The sequence below is a fragment of the Mus caroli genome, unplaced genomic scaffold (assembly GCF_978045245.1).
Source record: "Mus caroli unplaced genomic scaffold, Mus_caroli_1 scaffold_14, whole genome shotgun sequence".
Lineage (NCBI taxonomy): Eukaryota > Metazoa > Chordata > Mammalia > Rodentia > Muridae > Mus > Mus caroli.
In genome coordinates, this window is record NW_028227269.1 from 99,646,704 (window position 1) to 99,670,447 (window position 23,744).

General features: G+C 39.4%; 1 protein-coding gene across 2 annotated transcripts in view; it reads left to right on the forward strand.

Moving 5' to 3' along the window:
- The window catches only part of Catsperb (catsper channel auxiliary subunit beta), a 190,790-nt gene that overhangs the window by 126,862 nt on the left and 40,184 nt on the right, over window positions 1–23,744 (forward strand). For both annotated transcript variants that reach the window (XM_085830158.1, XM_085830159.1), the window contains one exon: window positions 12,449–12,642. In XM_085830158.1, coding sequence (XP_085686284.1) covers window positions 12,449–12,642 — 194 coding nt within the window. The remainder of the gene's footprint in view (window positions 1–12,448; window positions 12,643–23,744) is intronic.

Below are 23,744 nucleotides of genomic sequence, written 5' to 3' on the forward strand. Positions count from 1 at the left end.
GTACTGATTAGTTCATATTGTTGTTCCACCTATAGGGCTGCAGACTCCTTCAGCTCTTGGGTACTTTCTCTAGTTCCTACATTGGGGGCCCTGTGGTCCATCCTATAGATGACTGTGAGCATCCACTTCTGTATTTGCCAGGCAGTGGCAAAGCCTCACAGGAGACAGCTATATCAGGGTCCTTTCTGCAAAATCTTGCTGGCGTATGCAATAGTGTCTGGGTTTGGTGGCTGATTATGGGATGGACCCCTGGGTGGGGCAGTCTCTGGATAGTCCATCATTTCATCTTACATCCAAACTTTGCCTCTGCAACTTGTTCCATGGATATTTTATCCCTATTCTAGGGAGGAATGAAGTATCCACGAGTTTTTCTTCCATCTTGATTTTCTTGTGTTTTAAAAGTTGTATCTTGGGTATTCTAGGTTTCTGGGCTAATATCCACTTATCAGTGAGTGCATACAAGTAACTTCTTTTGTGATTGTGTTACCTCATTCAGGATGATATCCTCCAGATACATCCATTTGCCTAAGAATTTCATAAATTCATTGGTTTTAATAGCTGAGTAGTACTCCATTGTGTAAATGTACCACATTTTCTGTATCCATTCCTCTGTTGAGGGACATCTGGGTTCTTTCCAGCTTCTGGCTATTATAAATAAGGCTGCTATGAAAATAGTGGAGAATGTTTCCCTATTACCAGTTGGAATATCTGCTGGGTATAAACCCAGGAGAGGTATTACTGGATATTCTGGCAGTACTATGCTATGTTCAATTTTCTGAGGAACCACCAAACTGACTTCCAGAGTGGTTGTACCATCTTGCAATCCCACCAACAATGGAGGAGTGCTCCTCTTTCTCCACATCCTCCCCAGCATCTGCTGTCACCTGAGTTTTGGATCTTAGCCATTCTGACTTGTGTGAGGTGGAATCTCAGGGATGTTTTGATTTGCATTTCCCTGATGATTAAGGATGTTGAACATTTTTTCAAGTGCTTCTCAGTCCTTCAGTATTCCTCAGTTGAGAATTCTTTGTTTAGCTCTGTACCCCATTTTTAATGGGGTTATTTGAATTTCTGGAGTTCAGCTTCTTGAGCTCTTTGTATATATTGGATATTAGTCCCCAATCAGATTTAGGGTCGGTAAAAATTCTTTCCCAATCTGTTGGTGGCTTTTTTGTCTTATTGACAGTATCTTTTGCCCTGCAGAAGATTTGCAATTTTATGATGTACCATTTGTCAATTCTTGATCTTACAGCACAGGGCATTGCTGTTCTGTTTAGAAATTTTCCCCCTGTAGCCATATCTTTGAGGGTTTCCCTCACTTTCTCCTCTATAAATTTCAGTGTCTCTGGTTTTATGTGGAGGTCTTTGATCCACTTAGACTTGAGCTTGGTACAAGGAGATAAGAATGGATCAATTCTCATTCTTCAACATGATAACCACCAGTTGAAAATTTGTTGAAAATGCTGTCTTTTTTTTCCACTGGATGGTTTTAGCTCCCTTGTCAAAGATCAGGTGACCATAGGTGTGTGGGTTCATTTCTGGGTCTTCAATTCTATTCCATTGATCTACCTGTCTGTTGCTGTACCAGTACCATGCAGTTTTAATCACAATTGCTCTGTTGTACAGCTTGAGGTCAGGTTTGGTGATTCCCCCAGAGGTTCTTTATTGTTGAGAATAGTTTTTGCTATCCTAGGCTTTTTGTTATTCCAGATGAATTTGCAAATTGCCATTTCTAACTCAGTGAAGAATTGAGTTGGAATTTTGATGTGGATTGCATTGAATCTGTAGATTGCTTTCAGCAGGATAGCCATTTTTACTATATTAATCCTGCCAATTCATGAGCAGGGGAGACCTTTCCATCTTCTGAGATCTTCAATTTCTTTCTTCAGAGACTTGAAGTTCTTGTTATACAGATCTTTCACTTCCTTAGTTAAAGTCACACCAAGGTATTTTATATTATTTGTGACTATTGTGAAGGGTGTTGTTTTCCTAATTTCTTTCTCATCCTGTTTATCCTTTGTGTAGAGAAGGGCCACTGATTTGTTTGAGTTAAATTTATATCCAGCTATGGTGTTGAAGCTGTTTATCAGGTTTAGGAGTTCCATGGTGGAATTTTTAGGGTCACTTATATATACTATCTTATCATCTGCAAATGGTGATATTTTGACTTCTTCCTTTCCAATTTGCATCCCCTTGATCTCCTTTTGTTGTCATATTGCTCTGGTTAGGACTTCTAGTACTACTATATTGAATAGGTAGGGAGAAAGTGGACAGCCTTGTCTAGTCCCTGATTATAGTGGGATGCTTTCAGATTCTCTCCATTTACTTTGTTGTTGGCTACTGGTTTGCTGTATATTGCTTTTATTATGTTTAGGTATGGGTCTTGAATTCCTGGTCTTTCCATGACTTTTATCATAAAGGGGTGTTGGATTTTTGTCAAATGCTTTTTCAGCATCTAACAAGATGATCATGTGATTTTTGTCTTTGAGTTTGTTTATATAGTAGATTACGTTGATGGATTTCCATATGTTAAACCATCCCTGCATCCCTGGGATGAAGCCTACTTGGTCATGATGGCTGATTGTTTTGATGTGTTCTTGGATTCCATTTGTGAGGATTTTATTGAGTATTTTTGCATCAATATTCATAAGGGAAATTGGTCTGAAGTTCTCTTTCTCTGTTGGATCTTTGTGTGGTTTAGGTAATTGTGGCTTCATAGAATAAGTTGGGTAGAGTACCTTCTGTTTCTATTTTGTGGAACAGTTTAAGGAGAGTTGGAATTAGGTCTTCTTTGAAGATTTAATAGAACTCTGCACAGATGGGTTCATCTGTTCTTGGGCTTTTTTTGTTGTTGTTGTTGTTGGAAGATTATTAATGGCTGCTTCTATTTGTTTAGGGGAAATGGGACTGTTAAGATTGTTAATCTCATCCTGATTTAACTTTGGTAACTGGTATATGTCTAGGAAGTTGTCCATTTCATCCAGGTTTTCCAGTTTTGTTGAGTATAGCCTTTTGTAGTAGGATCTGATGATGTTTTGGATTTCCTCAGGATCTGTTGTTATGCCTCCTTTTTCATTTATGATTTTGTTAATTAGGATACTGTCCCTTTGCCCTCTAGTGAGTCTGGCTAATGGTTTATCTATCTTGTTGATTTTCTCAAAGAACCAGCTCCTGGTTTGGTTGATTCTTTGAATAGTTCTTTTTCTTTCCACTTGGTTGATTTCAGCCCTAAGTTTGATTATTTCCTGCCGTCTACTCCTCTTGGGTGAATTTGCTTCCTTTCGTTCTAGTGTTTCTAGGTGTGCTGTTAGACAGTTAGTGTATGCTCTCTCTAGTTTCTGCCTCCTGGCTGAGGATGAAGGCCTGACAGGACCCTGACCAAGAAGCTCTGTTGCTTCTATCACCCAAGTGCTCTCAGGTGATCAGGAGGTCCTGGGTGTGCTTGTCGTCCTGTGGCATGGAGAATCCTCTGATGCCCTAGATACCCTTGACCGGCTTCACGCAGAAGATGGTGGGGCTGGCCCCGACCTGAATGGATCCCAGCCTCTGGTCGGGCAGGGTTCCTTTGTCCCTCTTCCTGCAGGCACAAGACCCTCCACTTTTCCCTGGAGCTGATATTGCTTTCCACTCACCCATGATCCCAAGGTGATTCCGAGGTCCTTTGGAGTAGAGAACACTCTTGAGCCCTCAGCAGCCTCTGCTGGGCTCAGAAAGAAGATGACAGTGGTGGCCCCAACTGGAATGGATGCTACCTACCTCTTAAAGTTACTCCAAAGAACAAATTCTCAATACATGAATGTTAAAATACAAAGAACAAGGAAATTATAGCATCATTCTATGATGATATAATGAATATAATGACTATTATGTAACAGGAGGAATTTCTTCTCTGATCCAATCTATTTGGAGTTCTGTAGGCCTCTTGTATGTTCATAGGCATCTCTTTCTTTAGGTTAGGGAAGTTTTCTTCTATAATTTTGTTGTAGATATTTACTGGCCCTTTAAGTTGGGAATCTTTTATCTCTTCTATACCTACTATCCTTAGGTTTGGTGTTCTCATTGTGTCCTGAATTTCCTGGATGTTTAGGTTAGGAATTTTCTTGCATTTTTGCATTTTCTTTGACTATTGTGTCAATGTTTTCTATGGTATCTTCTGCTCCTGAGATTCTTTCTTCTATCTCTTGTATTCTGTTGGTGATACTTAGATCCATGACTCCCTATCTCTTTCCCAGGTTCTATTTCCAGGGTTGTCTCCCTTTATGATGTCTTTATTGTTTCTATTTCCACGTTTATATCCTCGATGGATTTGTTCAATTCCTTCACTAGTTTGGTTGTGTTTTCCTGTAATTCTTTAAGGGATTTTTGTGTTTCCTCTTTAAGGGCTTCTAACTGTTTCCCTGTGTTTTCCTGTATTTCTTTAAGAGAGTTATTTATGTCTTTCTTAAGGTCCCCTATCATCATCATGAGTTGTGATTTTTGAAGCTGAGACTTGCTTTTCTGGTGTGTTGGGTATCCAGGGCTCACTGTGGTAGGAGAACAGCTTTCTGATTATGCCAAGTAGCTTTGGTTTCTGTTGCTTATGTTTTTGCCCTTGCCTCTCACCATTTGGTTATCTCTGGGGGTAGCTGATCTTGCTGTCTCTGATTTATGGCTTGTCCCTCCTGCAAGCTGGTTTGTCAGTACTCCTGGGAGACCTGCTCTCTCCTGGTGGTTTTTGGGGTATGAAAAGCCATGCCACAGGATCAGCTCTGGACACAGACTCCTATTGTCTTCTATTGACTTGATAATTATTTATTGATGTATAGTATTCCATGTCTGGTTAGAAAACATTTTAAATCTTTCCCCTTATTTTAAATTTATTTTTATTATTTTATGTATTGGTATGTATTATTTTATGTAATCATTCATTGCCCATGGGGGCTAGAAAAGAGCAGTGGATCCCCCATAAGTGGCATTACATGTGTTTATGAGCTGCTTTGTTGGGACCAAACCAGGTACTCTAGAAGAGCACACAGTGTTGTTAAATACTGAGTATCTCCACAGCCCCAACCTATTCACCAAATAAAAGACATTCCAGCTGCTCCCAATGAACAAAGTGCTATTGGTATCTATCTGCAGGTTTTGGTATAGACATGTCTTTTCAGTTCATTTGGGTAAATACCTAGAAATATTGCATAAAAGAATTTTTGAGATTAAATAAACTGCCTAACTTGCCAGACCTTTCTACATTGCCACCAGCAATAAATTAGAATTTCTGTCATATCTGGCCAGCATTTGGCATGGTTACTGTTAGGGTTTTGTTATTTTGTCACTTTCTGTTATTTCTCACATCCCATTCCCTGATGATGAAAGACTGTATTGCTTTTTATCTGCTTACTTGCCATCTACTTGGGTGTGTGTGTGTGTGTGTGCATCTGTGCGTGTGCCTCACTTTCTCTTTTTCTTTCTGTCTTTCTAGCTCTTGCTTTTGCTCTCTCTGTGTGTGTATGCACATGCGTACATGTGTGTGCATCTGCCGGAATCCATCTCCACAGTCCTGAGATTCCAAACCCTCCCTACCTTACCTCACACTTCTTTGCTTGCTCCCTCTTCTTTATCCCCATACCCTCCTTTTATGACCAACATTAGTTTGCACTCTTCCACATGCCCTTGCTATTCTCTTTATCTTATCTACAATGAGCTTTCCCCTCCACCAGACCTATGAGCAGTTGTTTCCCCTTTTTCTTTTCTTTTCTTTTTTTTTATTTTTGCGTGATTTATATATTTATTTATTTTTATTATTATTAGGTATTTTTTTTCATTTACATTTCCCATGCTATCCCAAAAGTCCCCCACACCCTCCCACACCCACACCCCCACCCACCCAATCCCAACTCTTGGCCCTGGCATTCCCCTGTACTGAGGCATATAAGGTCTTCATGACCAATGGGCTTCTCTTTCCACTGATGGCCGACTAGGACATCTTCTGTTATATATGCAGCTAGAGACACGAGCTCTGGTGGTGGTGGTGGGGGGGAATAGTTAGTTCATATTGTTGTTCCACCTATAGGGTTGCAGATCCCCCCAGCTCCCTGGGTACTTCCTCCAGCTCCTCCATTGGGGGCCCTGTGTTCCATCCTATAGATGACTGTGAGAATCCACATCTGTGTTTTCGAGGCCTGGGCATAGTCTCACAACAGACAGCTATATCAGGGTCCTTTCAGCAAAATCTTGCTAGTGTATGCAATGGTGTCAGCATTTGCAGGCTGATTATGGGATGGATCCCCGGGTATGGCAGTCTCTAGATGGTCCATCCTTTCGTCTCAGCTCCAAACTCTGTCTCTGTAGCTCCTTCCATGGGTGCTTGCTCCCAATTCCAAGAAGGGGCAAAGTATCCACACCTTGGCCTTTGTTATTCCTGAGCTTCATATGTTTCGGAAGCTGTATCTTATATCTTGGGTATTCTAAGTTTCTGGGCTAATATCCACTTATCAGTGAGTACATATCATGTGAGTTCTTTTGTGATGGAGTTACCTCACTCAGGATGATGCCCTCCAGTTCCATCCATTTGCCTAGGAATTTCATAAATTCATTTTTTTAATAGCTGAGTAGTACTCCATTGTGTAAATGTACCACATTTTCTTTATCCATTCCTCGGTTAAGGGGCATCTGGGTTCTTTCCAGCTTCTGGCTATTATAAATAAGACTGCTATGAACATAGTGGAGCATGTGTCCTTCTTACCAGTTGGAACATCTTCTGGATATATGCCCAGGAGAGGTATTGTTGGATCCTCCGGTAGTACTATGTCCAATTTTCTGAGGAACCGCCAGACTGATTTCCAGAGTGGTTGTACAAGCTTGCAATCCCACCAACAATGGAGGAGTGTTCCTCTTTCTCCACATCCTCGCCAGCATCTGCTGTCACCTGAATTTTTGATGTTAGCCATTCTGACTGGTGTGAGGTGGAATCTCAGGGTTGTTTTGATTTGCATTTCCCTGATGATTAAGGATGTTGAACATTTTTTCAGGTGTTTCTCTGCCATTCGGTATTCCTCAGGTGAGAATTCTTTGTTCAGTTCTGAGCCCCATTTTTTAATGGGGTTATTTGACTTTCTGGAGTCCACCTTCTTGAGTTCTTTATATATATTGGATATTAGTCCCCTATCTGGTTTAGGATAGGTAAAGATCCTTTCCCAATCTATTGGTGGCCTTTTTGTCTTATTGACAGTGTCTTTTGCCTTACAGAAGCTTTGCAGTTTTATGATGTGCCATTTGTCTAGTCTAGATCTTACAGCACAAGCCATTGCTGTTCTTTTCAGGAATTTTTCCCCTTTGCCCATATATTCGAGGCTTTTTCCCACTTTCTCCTGTATAAATTTCAGTGTCTCTGGTTTTATGTGGAGTCCCTTAACCCACTTAAATTTGACTTTAGTACAAGGAGATAGGAATGGATCAATTCACATTCTTCTGCAGGATAACTTCCAGTTGTGCCAGCACCATGTGTTGAAAATGCTGTCTTTTTACCACTGGATGGTTTTAGCTCCCTTGTCAAAGATCAAGTGACCATAGGTGTGTGGGTTCATTTATAGGACTTCAATTCTATTCCATTGATCTCCTTGTCTGTCGCTATACCAGTACCATGCAGTTTTTATCACAATTGCTCTGTAGTACAACTTTAGGTCAGGCATGGTGATTCCACCAGAGGTTCTTTTATCCTTGAGAAGAGATTTTGCTATCCTAGGTTTTTTGTTATTCCACATGAATTTGGAGATTGCCTTTTCCAATTCGTTGAAGAATTGAGTTGGAATCTTGATGGGGATTGCATTGAATCTGTAGATTCCTTTTGGCAAGATAGCCATTTTTACTATATTGATTCTGCCAATCCATGAGCATGGGAGATCTTTCCATCTTCTGAAATCTTCTTTAATTTCTTTCTTCAGAGACTTGAAGTTCTTATCATATAGATCTTTCACTTCCTTAGAGTCACGACAAGGTATTTTATATTATTTGTGAAAATTGAGAAGAGTGTTGTTTCCCTAATTTCTTTCTCATCCTCTTTATCCTTTGTGTTCAGAAAGGCCATTGGCTTGTTTGAGTAAATTTTATATCCAGATACTTCATTGAACCTGTTTATCAGGTTAAGGAGTTCTCTGGTGGAAATTTTAGGGTCACTTATATATACTATCATATCATCTGCAAAAAGTGATATTTTTACTTCTTCCTTTCCAATTTGTATCGCCTTGATCCTTTTGTTGTCGAATTTCTCTGGCTAGGACTACAAGTACAATGTTGAATAGGTAGGGAGAAAGTGGGCAGCCTTGTCTAGTCCCTGATTTTAGTGGGATTGCTTCCAGCTCCTCACCATTTACTTTGATGTTGGCTACTGGTTTGTTGTAGATTGCTTTTATCATGTTTAGGTATGGGCCTTGAACTCCTGATCTTTCCAAGACTTTTATCATGAATGGGTGTTGGATTTCGTCAAATCTTTTCTCAGCATCTAACGAGATGATGATGTGGTTTTTCACTTTGAGTTTGTTTATATAATGGATTAAGTTGATGGATTTCCATATATTAAACCATCCCCACATCCCTGGAATGAAACCTGCTTGGTCAGAATGAATGATTGTTTTGATGTGTTCTTGGATTCAGTTAGTGAGAATTTTATTGAGTATTTTTGCATCGATATTCATAAGGGAAATTGATCTGAAGTTCTCTATCTTTGTTGAGTCTTTCTGTGGTTTAGGTATCAGAGTAATTGTGGCTTCATAGAATGAGTTGGGTAGAGTACATTCTGCTTCTATTTTGTGGAATAGTTTGTGAAGAACTGGGATTAGATCTTCTTTGAAGGTCTGATAGAACTCTGCACTAAACCCATCTGGTCCTGGGGTTTTTTGTTTTGTTTTGTTTTGTTTTTGTTTGTTTGTTTGTTTTTTGGTTGGGAGACTATTAATGACTGCTTCTATTTCTTTAGGGGATACGGAACTGTTTAGATCATTAACCTGATCCTGATTTAACTTTAGTACCTGGTTTCTGTTTAGAAATTTGTCCATTTCGTCCAGGTTTTCCAGTTTTGTTGAGTATAGCCTTTTGTAGATGGATCTGATGGTGTTTTGGATTTCTTCAGGATCTGTTGTTATGACTCCCTTTTCATTTCTGATTTTGTTAATTAGGATGCTGTCCCTGTGCCCTTTAGTGAGCCTGGCTAACGGTTTATCAATCTTGTTGATTTTCTCAAAGATCCAGCTCCTCATTTTGGTTGATTCTTTGAATAGTTCTTCTTGTTTCCACTTGGTTGATTTCACCCGTGAGTTTATTTCCTGCCATCTACTCCTCTTGGGTGAATTTGCTTCTTTTTGTTCTAGAGCTTTTAGGTGTGTTGTCAAGCTGCTAGTGTGTTCTCTCTCTAGTTTCTTTTTGGAGGCACTCAGAGCTATGAGTTTTCCTCTTAGAAATGCTTTCATTGTGTCCCATGAGTTTGGGTAAGTTGTGGCTGCATTTTCATTAAACTCTAAAAAGTCCTTAATTTCTTTTTTTATTCCTTCCTTGACCAAGGTATCATTGAGAAGAGTGTTATTCAGTTTCCATATGAATGTTGGCTTTCTATTATTTATGTTGTTATTGAAGATCAGCCTTAGTCCATGGTGATCTGATAGGATGCATGGGACAATTTCAATATTTTTGTATTTGTTGAGGCCTGTTTGGTGACCAATTATATGGTCAATTTTGGAGAAGGTACCATGAGGTGCTGAGAAGAAGGTTTATCATTTTGTTTTAGGATAAAATGTTCTGTAGATATCTGTTAGATCCATTTGTTTCATAATTTCTGTTAGTTTCACTGTGTCCCTGTTTAGCTTCTGTTTCCATGTTCTGTCCATTGATGAAAGTGGTGTGCTGAAGTCTTCCACTATTATTGTGGGAGGTGCAATGTGTGTTTTGAGCTTTACTAAAGTTTCTTTAATGAATGTGGCTGCCCTTGCACTTGGAGCATAGATGTTCAGAATTGAGAGTTCCTCTTGGGAGATTTTACCTTTGATGATTATGAAGTGCCCCTCCTTGTCTTTTTTGATGACTTTGGGTTGGAAGTCGATTTTATTTGATATTAGAATGGCTACTCCAGCTTGTTTCTTCAGACCATTTGCTTGGAAAAAATGTTTCCTAGCCTTTCATTCTGAGGTAGTGTCTGTCTTTTTCCATGAGATGGGTTTCCTGTAAGCAGCAGATTGTTGGGTCCTGTTTGTGTAGCCAGTCTGTTAGTCTATGTCTTTTTATTGGGGAGTTGAGTCCATTGATATTAAGAGATATTAAGGAATAGTAATTGTTACTTCCTTTTTTTTTGTTGTTAAAGTTGGTATTCTGTTCTTGTGTCTGTCTTTTTTTAGGTTTGTTGAAGGAATACTTCCTTTTTCTAGGAGGTGGTTTCTGTCCTTGTATTGGTTTTTTTCTGTTGTTATCCTTTGAAGGGCTGAATTCGTGGAAAGATAATGTGAGAATTTGGTTTTGTCGTGTAATACTTTGATTTCTCCATCTATGGTAATTGAAAGTTTGGCTGGGTATAGTAGCCTGGACTGGCATTTGTGTTCCCTTAGTGTCTGTATAACATCTGTCCAGGATCTTCTTGCTTTCATAGTCTCTGGTGAGAAGTCTGGTGTAATTCTGATAGGCCTGCCTCTATATGTTACTTGAGCTTTTTCCCTTACTGCTTTTAATATTCTATCTTTATTTAGTGCATTTGTTGTTCTGATTATTATGTGTCAGGAGGAATTTCTTTTCTGGTCCAGTCTATTTGGAGTTCTGTAGGCTTCTTGTATGTTCATGGGCATGTCTGTCTTTAGGTTTGGGAAGTTTTCTTCTATAATTTTGTTGAAGATATTTGCTGGCCCTTTAAGTTGAAAATCTTCATTTTCATCTACTCCTATTATCTGTAGGTTTGGTCTTCTCATTGTTTCCTGGGTTTCATGGATGTTTTGAGTTAAGGTCTTTTTGCATTTTGCATTTTCTTTGATTGTTGTGCCAATGTTCTCTATGGAATCTTCTGCACCTGAGATTCTCTCTTCCATCTCTTGTATTCTGTTGCTGATGCTCGCATCTATGGTTCCAGATTTCTTTCCTAGGGTTTCTCTCTCCAGCGTTCCCTCACTTTGGGTTTTCTATATTGTGTCCACTTCCCTTTTTAGGTCTAGTATGGTTTTGTTCATTTCCATCACCTGTTTGGATGTGTTTTCCTGTTTTTCTTTAAGGACTTCTACCTCTTTAGCAGTGTTCTCCTGTATTTCTTTAAGTGAGTTATTAAAGTCCTTCTTGATGTCCTCTACCATCATCATGAGATATGCTTTTAAATCCGGGTCTAGCTTTTTGGGTGTGTTGGGGTGCCAAGGACTGGCTGAGGTGGGAGTGCTAGGTTCTGATGATGGTGAGTGGTCTTGGTTTCTGTTAGTAAGATTCTTATGTCTGCCTTTCGACATCTGGTAATCTCTGGAATCAGTTATTATAGTTGTCTCTGGTTAGAGCTTGTTCATTTCGTGATTCTGTTCGTCTCTACCAGCAGACCTGGGAGACTAGCTTTCTCCTGAGTTTCAGTGGTTAAAGTACTCTTTGCCGGCAAGCTCTCCTCTTGCAGAGAAGGTGGACAGATATCTGTTGTTTGGATTTGCCTCCTGGCAGAAGATGAAGGCCCAAAACAGGGCCTGTTCCAGAAGCTGTTAGCTTCTGTTGTCCACACTCTCACCTGTGCATACTAGTCTTGGCGGGATCCGGGAATGAAGATGGCTCCCGCAGATGTTCCGGCAATGGCTTCCTGGGCTGGGTGGACACCTCTCCTCCAGCAGGGAACTTTCCCGGATGTCTGGAGCCCGAAATGGGGTCTGCCACAGAAGCTCTGTGGCTCCCGCCTGTCCCAGAATCCGTTAGCTTCTGTAGTCCACACTCTTACTTGTGCAGACTAGTCTTGGCGGGATCCGGGAAAGAAGATGGCTCCTGCAGATCTTTTCTTTTCTTTCTTCCGTTCTTTTTTAATTTTTTTCATTCAAAGGTGAAATGATGAAATGCTTTCTATGAAATGCTTCTTAATTTATATTTATATTTATATTAATATTGAATGCACATCTATTTATATTCAGGTATCATCTCTTCTGAAAGCTGACATTTAACAATTTTTTGTAGGATGGAGATTTAGCATTTGTCTAACCTTCATGATCCCCAGCACTAAATGATGATAGATATATAAATAGATAGATAAATGTATAGATAACTTTTGCTCACTTGCAGTGTGAAAAATTATGTTGTATATGCCATTTTGCCAACAACTAAAAAGTTTGAACAACTGATGGACAAATAGTCATTTGTTAGATGGTATATTGCTATTATCCATCCTAACATTGGTATATTTTATTTTTAAATTACACATTATTGTGCCTGCTCTTTTAAGTCACTTGCATATCCATTCTTTTTATGTTTGTTGATTTGTTTTTAGTAAAACTGGACTTGCTAATATCAAAAATGTATATATACATAAAACTGAGCCTGTGGGATTTCAGACATCTATTCACACAGAAGTAATAGTCCCTTTTGGGATTGAGAACTCAAAGGACAGCCCTTGTTTACTTAGCGATATTGAAATTACATATTCTGGAAATTTATACTACACAATTGAGGTTCTATCAAAAAGTAAGTATAATAAAATAACCTATCTGTTGGATTCAAAAATTAAAAGTTACATTTTGAGAAGACTATGTGTTTCTTTTTAATTTAATAGTTTTAATGAGTGTGTATGTGAATTGTATGTGTATGCATATGTAAAAGTGTATGTGTATGTATGTGTATGTAGTATGTGCTTATAGATGTGTCTGTGTATATGTGTATATGTATATATGTGTTTATGAATGTGTTTTGTGGCTATGGGTGTATATGTGTGTTAGTGTGTATTTATGTGTGATGATATATGTGGATATATGTGTCTGTATGTTTCTGTGTGTGTATCTGTGTTTGTGAATGTGTGGGTACAAGTATGTGTGTATGTGTATTTGTGTATGTATGTTTGTGTGTGTATGAATATGTATGTAAGAGTGTGAGAATGTGTAAATGTGTGTGTTTGTGTGTATGTGTGTTTTCCTGGTAGATTGAACCTAAATCTTGTATATATTATACAAATACTCTACCATTTCAATACTATCCTTATTACCAAATTCTAGTCCAACTGGAGATCAACTAAAGATTACAGATACTTAAGTTACAGGATCAGTTTTCATAATGTAACAGAATATACTTACAACTTCATTAATATATTTCCAAAAAGTAGTATTTGTTATTTATTACAATGACACTTATTTTATTTTGAACAGTGCTCAGAAGAAGTAAGAGAAATGGGACTTTTTGTCAATGAAAAATACATTTTGAATGAAATATTCCAAAACTCTTTATAAAAAGAGGTCAGGAATTACGGTACAATACCTTTAATCCTAGCATATAGGAGTCAAATGCTAAGGCAGGGATATCTTTGTAAGGGCAATCTAGTATAGATATCCAGTTCCAAGCTAGCCAAGGATATAGGGTGAGACTTATCAGGAGCCAACAAGCTAATAAATCACAGGTGATATTCCTGAGATGACTTCACCTTAGATAAAAATCTATGATAGAATTTTGGTAGGCAAGGTCCAGAAGAAAATCATTTGGGAAAGATTCCTGATATTAATTATGCTTTTTCTGCTATTATCACATATATAACAATCACTAGGTATTAGCCCGCACTTTTGAGCAGATCTCTGCAAAGCAATGAAGATGTATGTATGGTTTTGTAGTGATGCTATATAGACAAATAGATGATGTCTTAATTCTTAATGATAATCCTATAAACGTTCCTAAAATTATATCAATATTTACTAGGCTCTATTATAGTGGGACTGCTTATTAGACCCTTTTATGAGAGTCAAAACTGTAATGAGAAATCTGCCAGTCTCCCATGTGTCACTAGTTAATTGCCTCTTAAATATTAAGCAGACATTCTACTACTCAGAGCACATTCCAAGATGTTGTAAGACCATTAACCAAAAGTCATGAAAGGGGAACTAACAATTAATTACAGGTGATAGAACAGAAGATAAAATATTGACTGTATTTATCTATCTATGCAAAACTTCACTAATAACTTAGTTATGGTGTTTGACTCTTCATGAACCTCTGGAGCTATGAGAGGTGATAAATGCTTAGCCAGATAATTACTCATAATGGACATGCATGCAAATATTCCTTTTTGATAACTTTTTATTTAATTTATGATTCTAATTTATGTGTAAACTTGTGATGAACTTTTTACCATGTGATGATGTATTCTGTAATCCCCTAAGCCAGGTATTTCAACCCTCAGAATTAGCAAGAATGTTTTTAGGACATTTTAAAAGTTATCATCAGCACTCAGAATAGAGAGCTGGAACATCTGGAGACCCTCAGTCTTTAAAGCCATAACAGAGTTCTACTTTGTATCTCCTTTAAACCCGCTCCAAGCCTGAAGGCTCCTGGTAACCCGTGTCATTCTTTTTTCAAAAATTATTGAAAAATTTCCCTACATAATAAAAATAAATTTGAAGTGGGCAGTGGTAGCATATGTCTTTACTCACAGCATTTGTGAGCCAGAAGGAGGCAGAGCCCTATGAGTTTGACGTGATCCTGGTCTACAGCATGAGTTCCAGGACAACCAGGGCTATACAGAGAAACCCTGTCTCAAAAAACAAAACAAACAAAAGGTATTTGAATCTCTATCATAACGGATATTTGTTTCTAATTATTAATGATAGGTATACAACAGAAGTTAATAGGCTTTGGGGCTAGATGGGTGACTCAATAATAAAAAAAGTATGTACTGCATTCGTAGAAGACCCAAGTTCAGTTCTCAGCACCAATCCCAGGTACTCAGAACAGCTTGGAGCTCCAACTCTAGGGGATACAATGCCTCTGATCTCTGAGGGCACCTATACTCACATACACAAACCCACACAACTACACATAATTAGTTTTGTTAATTTAATGAAGGATTTTGGTTTTCCTCTGAGTAACATAAGAAGGTTTTAGAGTGTTTTGCTAGAAAATGACCTGTTGTGACTCTGTTTGACAAGATCACCTAGTCTTCTGTGAGTGGGCAGGTAATATAGACAAACCATAGAGGAAAGCAGAGAAACCACATGAAGGCAAGTGGGGGGGGGCATGCTAAATTTTAGGTTCGTATTACTTATGCAATTCCTAAACCTGCATCTGCCAAGCATGCTCCAGTACAAAAAAGAGGGAGGTAAAAAGAGAGAAAGAATGAGTAAAACTGAATGCCACAAGGTGGTTCACCTCTGAGCCCTACCACTTGGGACTCAGAGACAGGAGAGCCATGAATTCAGGGTGAGTTTCAGCTACATAGTAAAAAGCTGTTTTGTTTGTTTCCATTGAAAAAAAACATGTAATACATATTTCGTTCCTCTTTCAAAATTCTTCCAGATCCTACTTACAACTCTCTTATCCCAACTGTCTCGTTTAATCAATCTCTCTCTCTCTCTCTCTCTCTCTCTCTCTCTCTCTCTCTTTCATTTTACATTCCAATAGGAACCGCCCTCTTAAATCCTCAACACCCCTCCCCTCCCAAACACCTCATTTTTCTGTAGGACTAAGTGCATGCTCTCCCACTGAGGCCAGACATGGCAGCCAAATTAGGGGATCAGGATCCACAGGGAAGCAACAGATTCATGGCCAGCCCCTGCTCCAGCTGTTGGTGAACCCACATGAAGACCAAGCTGCACATCTGTCACATGTAAGGGGTTGGGGGGATAGGTCCAGCCCATGCGAATAATTTGGTTGGTGGTTCAGACTCTGAGAACCCCCAACGGTCCAAGTTAATTGACACTGTTGGTCTTCCTATAGAGTCCCTGTCCTCTTTGGGTCCCTCAATCCTTCCCCCAACTCTTCCATAAGACTCCCTTAGTTCTGTATAATGTTTGGCTGTGGTTCTTTACATCTGTTTCCATTGAGTGTTAGGTGGAGCCTCTCACAGGACAGTTATGCTAGGCTCCTGTCTGCAAACATAATAGAGTATCATTAATAGTGTCAGGGATTGGTATTTGCCCATCTGATGGGTCTCAGTTTGGGCCAGTCATCGGTTGACCAGTCCCACTTTCTCTGCTCTATCTTTTCCCCTTGCACATCTTGAAGGCCAGATATGTATTTTGGGTCAAAGGTTATGTGAGTAGATTGTTATCCCTGTCTTTCTACTGGGAGTCCTACCTGGCTACAAGAAGTGGCCACTTCTTGAATATCCACAAGTGCTAGTAGTCTTAGTAGAGTTGCCCCCATAGACAACCTGGGATCTCCTACCACCCCTGTCCTAGGTCTCTGGTATATCCTGGAGATGATACCTGCCTGACTCCAACCTCTGATTTCCATTCTGTGTCCCTCACTCTCCTTAAAACTTATCCCCCCACCCTGCGCTTCTCTCCATCCCCTCTCCAACTCATTTTCCTCCATGCATACAACTTCCATATCTATTTTATTTCCCCTTTTGTGAAAAACTCAACCATCCTACTTCATTATTCTTTGGCTTCCCTGGCTCTGGGCTGTGGAATAGTTATGCTGTAGTTTCTTGCTAATATCCACTTATAAGTCAGTATACACCATGCATGTCCTTTTATGTCCAGGTCACCTCACTCACAAAAATATTTTTAGTTCCATCAACTTGTCTGTAAAACTCATGATGTCCTGGTTCTTAATACATGAGTAGTATTCCATTGTGTAAATGAAGCACATTTTCTGTATCCATTCTTCTGCTGTGGGACATCTGAGTTGTTTCCAGCTTCTGACTATCACAAAGAGGGCTGCTATGAACATAGTGGAACACGTGCCCATGTGGACAATCTTTTGTATATATGCTCAAGAGTAGTATAGATGGATCTTTAGGTAGATCTATTTCCAGTTCTATGAGGAAACTTCATATTGATTTCCAGACTTGTTGTACCTGTTTGCAATCCCACCAGCAATGGAAGAGTGTTCACATCCTCACCTCCATGAGCTGTGACCTGAGGTTTTCATCCTATCGATTCTGACTGGTATGAGGAGAAATCTCAAGATCATTTTATTTAATTAGGCATTTTCTTCATTTACATTTCCAAAGCTAGCCCAAAAGTTCTCCATACCCTCCTCCCTCCAACTCCCCTACACCCCCACTCAAAGGTCTTCGCCCAGGCGTTCCCCTGTACTGGGGCATATAAAGTTTGCATGTCCAATGGGCCTCTCTTTCCACTGATGGCTGACTAGGCCATCTTTTGATACATATGCAGATAGAGACACGAGATCTAGGGGTACTGGTTAGTTCACATTGTTGTAACACCTATAGGGTTGCAGATCCCTTTAGCTCCTTGGGTATTTTCTCTAGCTCCTCCATTGGGGGCCCTGTGATCCATCCAATAGCTGACTTATTCACTTATGTGTTTGCTAGACCCCGGCATAGTCTCACAAGAGACAGCTATATCAGGGTCCTTTCAGCAAAATCTTGCTAGTGTGTGCAATGGTGTCAGCGTTTGGAGGATGATTATGGGATGGATCCCTGGGTATGGCAGTCTCTAGATGGTCCATCCTTTCGTCTCAGCTCCAAACTTTGTCTCTGTAACTCCTTCCATGAGTGTTTTGTTCCCAATTTTAAGAAGGGGCAAAGTGTCCACACTTTCGTCTTCATTCTTCTTGAGTTTCATGTGTTTTGCAAATTGTATCTTGTATCTTGGGTATTCTAAGTTTCTGGGCATTTATCCATGAGTACATATCATGTGAATTCTTTTTTGATTGTGTTACCTCACTCAGGATGATGCCCTCCAGGTCCAACCATTTGCCTAGGAATTTCATATATTCATTCTTTTTAATAGCTGAGTAGTACTCCATTGTGTAAATGTACCACATTTTCTGTATCCATTCCTCTGTTGAGGGGCATCTGGGTTCTTTCCAGCTTCTGGCTATTACAAATAAGACTGCTATGAACATAGTGGAGCATGTGTCCTTCTTACCGGTTGGAACATCTTCTGGATATAAGCCCAGGAGAGGTATTGCTGGATCCTCCGGTAGTACTATGTCCAATTTTCTGAGGAACCGCCAGACTGATTTCCAGAGTGGTTGTACAAGCTTGCAATCCCACCAACAATGGAAGAGTGTTCCTCTTTCTCCACATTCTCGCCAGCATCTGCTGTCACCTGAATTTTTGATCATAGCCATTCTGGCTGGTATAAGGTGGAATCTCAGGGTTGTTTTGATTTGCATTTCCCTGATGATTAAGGATGCTGAATATTTTTTCAGGTGCTTCTCAGCCATTCGGTATTCCTCAGGTGAGAATTCTTTGTTTGGCTCTGAGTCCCATTTTTTAATGGGGTTATTTGATTTTCTGGATTCCACCTTCTTGAGTTCTTTATATATATTGGATATTAGGTCCCTATCTGATTTACGGTAGGTAAAGATCCTTTCCCAATCTATTGGTGGCCTTTTTGTCTTATTGACGGTGTCTTTTGCCTTACAGAAGCTTTGCAATTTCATGAGGTCCCATTTGTTGATTCTCGATCTTACAGCATAAGCCATTGCTGTTCTATTCAGGAATTTTTCCCCTGTGCCCATATCTTTGAGGCTTTTCCCCACTTTTTCCTCTATAAATTTCACTGTCTCTGGTTTTATGTGGAGTTCCTTGATCCACTTAGTTTGACTGTTTGTTGTTCTGATTATTATATGTCCGGAGGAATTTCTTTTCTGGTCCAGTCTATTTGGAGTTCTGTAGGCTTCTTGTATGTTCATGGGCATGTCTTTCTTTAGGTTTGGGAAGTTTTCTTCTATAATTTTGTTGAAGGTATTTGCTGGCCCTTTAAGTTGAAAATCTTCATTCTCATCTACTCCTATTATCTGTAGGTTTGGTCTTCTCATTGTTTCCTGGGTTTCCTGGATGTTTTGAGTTAAGATCTTTTTGCATTTTGCATTTTCTTTGATTGTTGTGCCAATGTTCTCTATGGAATCTTCTGCACCTGAGATTCTCTCTTCCATCTCTTGTATTCTGTTGCTGATGCTCGCATCTATGGTTCCAGATTTCTTTCCTAGGGTTTCTCTCTCCAGCATTGCCTCACTTTGGGTTTTCTTTATTGTGTCTCCTTTCCTTTCTAGGTCTAGTATGGTTTTGTTCATTTCCATCACCTGTTTGGATGTGTTTTCCTGTTTTTCTTTAAGGACTTCTACCTCTTTAGCAGTGTTCTCCTGTATTTCTTTAAGTGAGTTATTAAAGTCCTTCTTGATGTCCTCTACCATCATCATGAGATATGCTTTTAAATCCAGGTCTAGCTTTTTGGGTGTGTTGGGGTGCCCAGGACTGGCTGAGGTGGGAGTGCTAGGTTCTGATGATGGTGAGTGATCTTGGTTTCTGTTAGTAAGATTCTTGTCTGCCTTTCGACATCTGGTAATCTCTGGAGTTAGTTGTTATAGTTGTCTCTGGTTAGAGCTTATTCCTCTCATGATTCCATCTATTAGCAGACCTGGGAGACTAGCTCTCTCCTGAGTTTCAGTGGTTAGAGCACTCTCTGCAGGCAAGCTCTCCTCTTGCATGGAAGGTAGACAGATATCTGGCATTCAGACCTGCCTCCTGGTAGAAGAGGAAGGCCAGAAACAGGGCTTGTCCCAGAATCTGTGTAGCTTCTGTAATTTACATTCTCACCTGCGCAGACTAGTCTCGGCCAGATCCGGGAACCAAGATGGCTCCCCCAGGTGCTGCAACAAAGCCCTCCTGGGTGGGGGAGGACACCTCTCCTCTGGCAGGGAAGGTGCCCGGATGTCTGGAGCCCAAAATAGGGTCCACCCCAGAAGCTCAGTGGCTTCTTCCTGTCCCAGAAGCTATTAGCCTCTGCAGCCCACACTCTCACCTGCGCAGACCAGTCTTGGTGGAATCTGGGAACCCTCAGGATCATTTTTTGCATTTCCCTGATCACCAAAAACTTTGAACATTCCTTATGTACTTCTCATCCATTTGAGATTCATCTTTTGTGAATTCTCTGTTTAGTTCTAAATGCCATTTTTAATCATTTTTTATTAAATTAATATATTTTTTACACTCCATATTCCATTCCCCACTCCCCATCTACCTTCTGATTGCTCCACATCTGACACTTCCTCCACACACCCCACCCTACCTAACTGCTAAACACCCTGGGGCCTCTAGTCTCTTGAGGGTTAGGTATATCATCCCTAAATGAACACAGACCTGGAAGTCCTCTATTGTAAGTGTGTTGGAGGCCTCATATCAGCTGGTGTATGCTGTCTGTCTGGTGGTCCAGTGTTTGAGAGATCTCAGGGGTCCAGATTAATTGAGACTTCTGGTCCTCCTACCGGATCACCCTTCTGCTCAGCCTCTTTCAGCCTTCCCTAATTCAACAACAGGGGTTAGCTGATTCTGTCCATTGGTTGAGTGGAAAAAACCACCATGATCATCTTAATAGGTGCCGAAGAAGCATTTGACAAAACTCAACTCCCCTTCGTGGTAAAAGTCTTAGAAAGATCAGGAACTCAAGGTCCATAACTACACATAATAAAAGTAATCTACAGCAAACCAGTAGTCAACATCAAACAAAATGGAGAGAAACTTGAAGCAATCCCATGAAAATCCAGGACTACACAAGGCTGTCCACTCTCTCCCTACCTATTCAATATAGTTCTTGACGTTCAAGCCAGAGCAATTAGACAACAAAAGGAAGTCAAATGTATACAAATCGGAAAAGAAGAAGTCAAAATATCACTATTTGCAGATGATATGATGGTATACATAAGTGACATGAAAAATTCCACCAGAGAACTCCTAAACCTGATAAACAACTTCAGTGAAGTAGCTGGATATAAAATTAATTCAAGCAAATCAGTGGCCTTTCTCTACACAAAGGATAAACAGGCTGAGAAAGAAATTAGGGAAACAACACCCTTCACAAGAGTCACAAATAATATAAAATACCTTGGTGTGAGTCTAACTAAGGAAGTGAAAGATCTGTATGATATGAACTTCAAGTCTCTGAAGAAAGAATTCAAAGAAGATCTCAGAAGATGGAAAGATCTCCCCTGTTCATGGATTGGCAGGATTAATATAGTCAAAATGGTCATCTTGCCAAAAGCAATCTACAAATTCAATACAATCCACATCAAAATTCCAATTCAATTCTTCACAGAGTTAGAAAGGGCAATTTGCAAATTTATCTGAAATAACAGAAAACCTAGGATAACATAAACTATTCTCAACAATAAAAGAACCTCAGGTGGAATCACCATTGCTGACCTCAAGCTGTACTACAGAGCAACTGTGATAAAAACTGCATGGTATTGGTACAACAACAGACAGGTAGATTAATGGAACAGAATTGAAAACCCAGAAATGAACCCACACACCTGTGATCACTTGATCTTTGACAAAGGAGCTAAAACCATCCAGTGGAAAGAAGACAGCATCTTCAACAAATGGTGCTAGCTCACCTAGTAGTTAGCATGTAGGAGAATGTGAATTGATCCATTTTTATCTCCTTGTACAAAGCTCAAGTCCAAGTGGATCAAGGACCTTCATGTAAAACCAGAGACACTGAAACTTATAGAGGAGAAAGTGGGAAAGAGCCTTGGAGATATGGGCACAGGGGGAAAATTCCTGAACAGAACACAGAGGTCTTGGGCTGTAAGATCAAGAATTGACAAATGGGACCTCATAAAATTGCAAAGCTTCTGTAAGGCAAAGGATGCTGTTTGCTTCTTTTTGTTCTGAAGTCCTCAGGTGTGCTGTTGAGAGTGTAGGATCTCTCCAATTTCTTTACCAGGGCACTTAGTGCTATGAATTTTCCTCTTAGCACTGCTTTCATTGTGTCCCATAAGTTTGGGTATGATGTGCCCTCACTTTCATTGAATTACAGGAAGTCTTTAACTTCTTTATTTATTTCTTCCCTGACCATGTTGTCATTGAGTAGATAATTGTTCAGCTTCCATGGGTATGCAGGATATTTGTTGTTTTTTTCATTATTGAATACCAGTCTTAGGCCAAGGTGATCTGAAAGAATGCATGGGATTATTACAATATTTTTGTATTGGTTGAGGCTTCTTTTGTGACTGGTTATATGGTCAATTTTGGAGAAGGTACCATGAGTTGCTGAGAAGGTGTATCCTTTTGTTTAGGGTGAAATGTTCTGCAGATATCTGTTAAATCCATTTGGTTTACTCTGTCTCTGTTTAGTTTTTGTTTCAATGACCTGTCCATTACTGAAGGTGGGATGTTGAAATCTCCCACTATTTTTGTGTGGATTTCAATGTGTGTTTTGAGCTTTAGTAAAGTTTCTTTTATGAAAGTGGGTGCCCTTGCATTTGGTGCATAGAAATTCAGAATTGAGACTTTCTTTTGGTGAATTTTTCCTTTGATGACTATGAATGTCCTTTCTCATCTTGATTGATAACTTTTGGTTGAAAATCTATTTTATTTGATATTTCTATGACAACTCCAGCTTGTTTCTTGGGACAATTTTCTTGGAAGACTATTTTCCAGCCTTTTACTCTAAGGTAGTATTTGTCTTTATAATTGAAGTGTGTTTCTTGTATGCAGCAAAATGCTGAATCCTGTTTGCATATCCACTTTGTTTGCTTATGTCTTTTTATTGGTGAGTTGAGTCCATTAATTTTGAGGGATATTAAAGACAGATGATTGTTACTTCTTGTTATGATTGTTTCATATGTGCATGAGATTCTCTCCTTTTGGCTTTGTTGTGAGATTACTATCTTGTTTTTTCTTTGGTGTAGATATCCTTCTTGTGTTGATGTTTTCCTTCTAGAATCCTCTATAGGGCTGTATTGTGTTTGAATTTGGTATTGTCCTGAAATATTTTGTTTTCTCCATCTATGTTGATTGATAATTTTGCTTGGTATAGTAGCCTGGGCTGGTATTTTTTACCTGTGTCCAGGATCTTCTGTCTTCTAGTGTTTGTGTTGAGAAGTCTGGTGTAATTCTTAAAGTTTTGCTTTTATACATTACTTGGCCTTTTCCCATTTAATATTCTCTCTTTGTTCTTTATATTTAGTATTTTGATCATTATGTGATGAATTTTCTTTTCTGGTCCAATTTCCTTGGTTTTCTATAGGCTTCTTGTACATTTATGGCCATCTCTTTAGGCTGGGGCAGTTTTCTTCTATGATTTTATTGAAGATGTCTTTGGGTCTTTTAAGCTGGGCATCTTTGCTCCCCTCTATTCCTACTAATCTTAGATTTGGTATTTTCATTGTGTCCTGGATTTCCTGAATGTTTTGAGTTAGGAGTTTTTTATCTTTTAAATCTTCTACACCTGAAATTCACTCTTCTATCTCTTGTATTCTGTTGGTGATCCTTACATCTGTAATTCCTGACCTCTTTCCTAGGTTTTTGATTTCAAGAGTTGCCTCCATTTTTATTTTCTTTATTGTTTCTACTTCCACCTTTAGGTCTTGGGCTGCTTTGTCCAATTCCTTCATCTTTTTGTGTTTTCCTATATTTCTTTAAGGGATTTATTTGTTTCCTCTTTAAGTGCTTCTACCTATTTACCTGTGTTTCTTTCAGTGAGTTATTTTTATTCTCCTAAAGGGCTCTATTATCTTTATGAAATAGAATCTTTGATCCTGATTTTCAGGTGTGTTGGTATGTCCAGGGCTTGCTATGTGGGAGAACTGGGTTCTGATGGTGCCAAAGTATACTGTTGCTTCTGGTCTTGTGCTTGCCTCTTCCCATCTGGTGTTTGCTGGTCTGG